Source organism: Fusarium pseudograminearum, chromosome 4 (genome assembly GCF_000303195.2).
Source record: "Fusarium pseudograminearum CS3096 chromosome 4, whole genome shotgun sequence".
Classification (NCBI taxonomy): Eukaryota; Fungi; Ascomycota; class Sordariomycetes; order Hypocreales; family Nectriaceae; genus Fusarium; species Fusarium pseudograminearum.
In genome coordinates, this window is record NC_031954.1 from 4,330,321 (window position 1) to 4,335,931 (window position 5,611).

Below are 5,611 nucleotides of genomic sequence, written 5' to 3' on the forward strand. Positions count from 1 at the left end.
GCTTATGCTACTTAGACTATACTCTTTAGGCTATTTATTTTTGTAACCTAAGACTTAGGAGGTCAACTTTTCAGCTACCCAGTAGAATGGAAATATCTATGACGTACTTTGACTCATGACTAATTGCTGGACTCTTTCTGACGTATGTACTGGCTATCACGACTCTTGAACAGATTTAAACGATGTACCAGGATGAAAAGGATGGATATGCCAATAATCTCAAGTCACATATAAGTACCATGTATTTCCACGAAATTAATCGAAAGTCCGCATTATGCCATAGGGTCAGTGGACTGAGCATTACGGGACTACCGATGCATGTTACATTGGCGCAATGGGATGGCTACTGGCTTGTCGACAATCGTACGTTCTTTGCTATTGTTCTCTATCATTATGCTGACTGACAATCCTCTTAGATATGCTGAAGGGTTGGACATATTGTACCACGCCAACACTATTCGTCTGCACAGCGGGGTTCTGATATCTCGCCTTCCCCAGAACATGTCACCACAACGAATGTCTGCAATGGCATCATTGGAGATTGTCTGGTCGGTAGAGGCAACCGTACAGTCGGGAAAATCAGTGCCGAAACAGAATGACCTGAACAAAATTCTCTCGATTCTCGATTTGCATTTCCCTCGGCTTCAGCGTCTGAACATATCTCTAAAGCTCACATTATACAAAAAGATCCCCGTGGAGCTTGGCGAGATGATCAAGACCCTGGACTTGTTTGTCGCTCGTCGCGCACAACACCTAGCGGAACCAATGTCGATTTCCCTTGCGAGCTGGGCATTTGAACAACTCCATAAAGAGACTGTGCAGATTGTTAAAGAGGAAAAGGGCTTGGAATCATCAGTATCACAAAACTGGTTGTCATACAAGCTGTGGCGCTACTTGGATGGCAAGTATGAATTTGCACAGACTGGCAGTACGAGAGAGACGTACGGGAGAATTGAGGGTATAACAGCTAGGAACGGATACTGGATTCGGAGAGGAGATGATCCAGAGAAGAAAATAACCATAATTTCATTAGAAGGTTTCGGCTCCGGGAGCACGATGATAACGGATGAGATACTTAGTAGACTCTTGGTGGAAAGGAGTGAGATCAGGCGATTCTAATGGGATCTTCTGTTATTTTATGTCCAACCACGTGGGCGTTGAATGTTATCTGATTGGTAGTACTAAACAACAGTCGTAGCCTATCATGATGACTTAGAACAGTCTTCTGTAGAAGCTGGCAACAGACTCCACAGGTGATCTTTGGTACCACTATTCTCAAATTGAACGACCTGGGCGCCATCGGTTGCCAACATGCGGTCAACGCCAGTAACCTTGCCGCTCTTCTTATTCCATATCAAAAACAGACCATCTCCCTTGGACTCAACCCTCCATAGATGATCATCAGTGCCATTATCCTCGAATTGTTGGAGGTTTGCGCTATTAGCTGTCGACGCCCCTTCAACAGCGAGCAAGAGTCCGCTATTCAAATTCTTAATCTTCCACCATCCGCCAGCACTGGGAATAAACTGCCAAAGCAGATCTCGGGAGCTGCTACTTTCGAACTGTTGTATGTTCGCTCTGTTGGCGGTAGATTTCTTCTCCACACCCATAAGCTTGCCGCTGTTCTCGTTACGGATGTGGAAGATGGCAGGCGTCCAAATCTGAAGCTCGGATACTCCCCAGCCGAAATTGGATCCAGCATTAGGCGCAACAACACGAATCTGAGAAGTCGATATGCCAGGAAATGTTATCTTGGTCTCAACGTTTGAGGTAGTTGGCATCGGACTGCGGACTTGTTCAGGGATAGTAACCCAAGTATCACCTTTTTTATACTGAAGATCATACTTTGATGGAAGGCGCACGCCGTCGTTGTCATCATAAAAGAACAAACGGACGTTGCACACAACTTGAGTTCTGCGCAGATCAACTCCAAAGTAGTCTGATGGATTCGGACTCTGGTATGAAGTCCAGCGACTGTTTTGTGGGATTCCAGTCCGCCACACGATACCATCGATTGCTCTCATGGGGTGGTCATGAGGCGAGGTATAGGAAGCGAAAGCAGTGGTAAGCTGGGGAAATCTCTGGCTGTTGGTGGCGATGTTGACAGAAAAAGCAGTGGCTGCAGGTTGTACATAAGCACCGACCTGCACCTTTAGAGATCCGATCGCATCGCGGCTACCAGAAAGCTTCCCGTCGACGAAAACCTGCAAGCCTTTGCCTCGGTTGTAGGTTGAACCGGTTTTATCCCAGAGAATAGTGATAGAATGACCGTGGTAAGCTACATTCTCGACGGCAAAGTGATCCCAGGATGCGGGAGTCAGAGGATTAACGATGATTGTATCATCAGACTGTGCTCGAAGACCCAGAAGACCTGCTAGAACATTGTCGACGAATGTAGAATGGTTGTAGTCCTCGCTATGGTTCTGCCCATCGTAGATCCATTGTTCCGTATCTGGATGGTGTGCCTCAGCAACACACGGTTTGCCGTTTTTGTACTGTGTCTTGGCGTACCGTTGAATCATATCGAAATAATCAGAGGAAGTAATGTATTTCTGCGCGGGATAATCGTTGAGGACATTTTCGACTGCGGTCAAAGTTTGTGCGGTAGCAAAAGGCCACGATGGACCATCCCAGCGACAGCAGTTCTGCGCTTCGTACATGAACCACTTGCTTCGTCGCTCAGTTGTAGTTGGACCATATTTGGCTGAGAATCCCTGAGAATCTTTAAGCTGGGAAAACGCAGCGAGCTTGGTGTCGTCACTGGGCATGTTGAAAGTCCATGGGAGATACCCCATGATTTCTCTGGTGCTTAACAGTGTACCAGAAGGGTTACTGTCGTGGGCCCGATGCTTGTAGAATTCGGCCTTGCTATCCCAAAGATGTTTTTGCATGGAACTTCGAAGACCCTCAGCACGTTTTCGGTATTCATCCTCCAACTTTGTGTCACCCCGCAGAGCAGCAATTTGCGATATAGCCCACGCATCACCATACTGATATGCGTTAATCGTGGGTCGAAAGCCAGCTCCTCCGTGATAAGGATCACTAGACTCGTAGGAAGCAGCCGTGTACTCTGTAGCATCCCAAACGGGAACCTGCCAGTACAAGCCAAGAGACTCATTGAAGTGATTGTCCCAACCTCGATATTGCTTGACAAGGTTCTCGAGCTGGCCAATAATAAAGTCGCGATCTCCTGTTACGAGGTACTGTTTCCATAAGGCACTAGCAGCCCAGAAGCTGTACTCATGGGCCCAGTCGGAGGTATCTTTGTTGACCTCTTCCTTCATCGGCTTGGGGAACTGCCCAGGGCCCGAGAGCCAATAGTTGGTAACATCCTGCCCGTATTTGGTTTGACGTAACCATCGCCCTTCGGTGATGTGGTGACCTGCGGCAGCTACAATGCCACCAAAGGGTGCTCCATAGCTGACGGGGCTTAGGAACTCGCTCGCCATGTAGCCATACTGAGCTCCGGTGTAGACAAGATGTTCCCGATAGGTCTGCCAGCGGTAGTAGTAGACCTCCTGGATTGCTTTATCTGAGACGTCGATGATGGGGATATTCTCCTTGAACCAATCCCGGTCCTCCAGGTCCTTTAGAAGTGCATCAGGATTGAGAAATCTGGTGGCTGCCGCAGACACGACGGATACGAAGAGTAGAAGAGAGAGGTAACGCATAACGAATAGCATGGCTAGCTCTGGGAGAATGGTAATGCGTGAGGAAATGGAAATGTCTGTAGGCTTCGCAACTCCCCTTTGAATTGATTGGTTTTCGTATAGAAAAGAGAATTCGCAACTGCGCCGTTGGACTCTAACTGCATTCAGCATAATAAACTGTGAATCTCCTAAACTTTCGTAAAGATCTCCACACCTACGTTTAGATAAGATAGCGACTAGATAAAAAAAGGTTATTGAGCAAATACGACTCTACGCTTATTACTTTCTCATTCTATCCTGGACCTTCCTAGAAAGGTTACTATACGAGATTATGGTTCGAGATTGGCCTTGCATATAACCTTTTCCATATTTAGCCGCCTCGTTCAACCATGCACGTGCTGCTTGATAGGACAGATATGATTCAATCTCATAGGTAGCCGAGAGGCGTAAGTGATTTGCTGAGATATAGGTCTCAATGACCACTAGGATCTCATCCTTTTGACTTTGAACATGATTCGCTATACAACTACAACACTGGGGACTATGCAGCGTAACTATGTCGTGTTACTCTATATACCTTGCATGACAGAGCAAGACACAATGTAATACGGTGACTGAGCTGTGCCGCAGACGTATAGCAAGCGGCACAGTCTAACTTTGGTGATCTATGGGTCTGGGAGAACAAGGGATCGTGACTTTTTGTTCTGGCCTCACTTGGACCACAGCAGCATTCCACAGTAACACTCGTATAATCTGCACCCGGCTGCAGTCTCCTCAACCCGATTGCCTCATGATCGTCCCCCACAGTCAAGGGATGAACGGAGGCGGATAGATTTTGTGTCTCCGTGGCCAAGGGTCATGAATGGAAATCAACTATAAGAAGAGGATGTTGTGCTCTGTTTTCTTCTCGATTCATCCTCACCCATCAGTTCAATCTCCTACCAAAGCCAGAAACACAAACACAAGCTCAAGAATCAGTCCACCCAAGCACCATCATGCAGTTCAAACTCGTATCTATTCTTGCCCTTGCTGGCTTCGCCGCGGCAGCTCCTAGCTCTACTCAGGACTTCAAGAACCTCCCCGACGGTCCTTACTCCGGCATCAACAACGCCGACGGTTCCTCCTCGGTGACACACATGGAGACTGGCGAGACCTTCAACTTTGCCGCTCCCGCAAAGCGATCCCTCGAGAAGCGTGACACCCACTGCTGGGGCTATGAGCTCGACCACGGTGGTGTTGACGCAGCCGTCGTCCAGTTGAAGAACTGGGCTGGAACTGGCAGAGACTGGAGGAGTGAGGGTACTCCTAGCTACTTTGGTTACAACGAGCGAGGTGTTTACGTCTACTACTGCATCAATGCTCCTCGCAGCCAGGGTAACCTTGATGTTGCAGACATCAACTACGCTCTTGGTCAGATGGATTCCAAGTGCAAGCGATATGAGGCTGGCTACTTCCGCTGGGATGGCAGCGTTGAGATTGTTGGCAAGACCCGCTCTGGTGATAACATCTGCCTTGGCTAAACCGGTACGGTTGGTCTTGGGAGTCGTGATAGCGAGTCTATGTGGATGCGGTGAAAGTTGGTGGAAGTTGGTGTGTTAGGAGATGTCCGGGCATTCTTTGTCTCTCTGTTTTTCCCTTCAACAGACAGCTTAGTTCAATTTAGCTAGACGCACTAGAATGAACATCCTATTTACACAAGCATTAGAACCTAATCTATTCGGAGCTTATATTTCGATATAAGTTTCAACTGTTCCTGAACCCGGTAGCTAAATTAACTTGACTGTAGAAATTTACACTGTTGCAGATTTTGGATACTACTGTTCAGTTTATGTCTCTTTTCATATCAACTATAAAATGCCCGGAATACCTAACGCTCGTCCTAGTCCCTCTCTTCGCTCTCCTAAGATGAATGAGGCAAAAAGAAAATTCAGCTGAGTTAATCGACCACGCCAGGAGTCGAA

The 5,611-nt window shown here is 47.5% G+C and overlaps 2 protein-coding genes across 2 annotated transcripts; one reads left to right on the forward strand and one right to left on the reverse strand.

The window, feature by feature from the left end:
• Positions 1-1,202: 1,202 nt before the first annotated feature.
• FPSE_11249 (uncharacterized protein) lies at positions 1,203-3,671 on the reverse strand (the record flags this gene model as incomplete). Its single annotated transcript, XM_009264366.1, has 1 exon — positions 1,203-3,671. The coding sequence occupies one exon, from the start codon at positions 3,669-3,671 to the stop codon at positions 1,203-1,205; it is 2,469 nt and encodes an 822-aa protein (XP_009262641.1).
• Positions 3,672-4,645: 974 nt separating this feature from the next.
• Positions 4,646-5,170, forward strand: FPSE_11248 (uncharacterized protein; the record flags this gene model as incomplete). Its single annotated transcript, XM_009264365.1, has 1 exon — positions 4,646-5,170. The coding sequence occupies one exon, from the start codon at positions 4,646-4,648 to the stop codon at positions 5,168-5,170; it is 525 nt and encodes a 174-aa protein (XP_009262640.1).
• Positions 5,171-5,611: the final 441 nt, after the last annotated feature.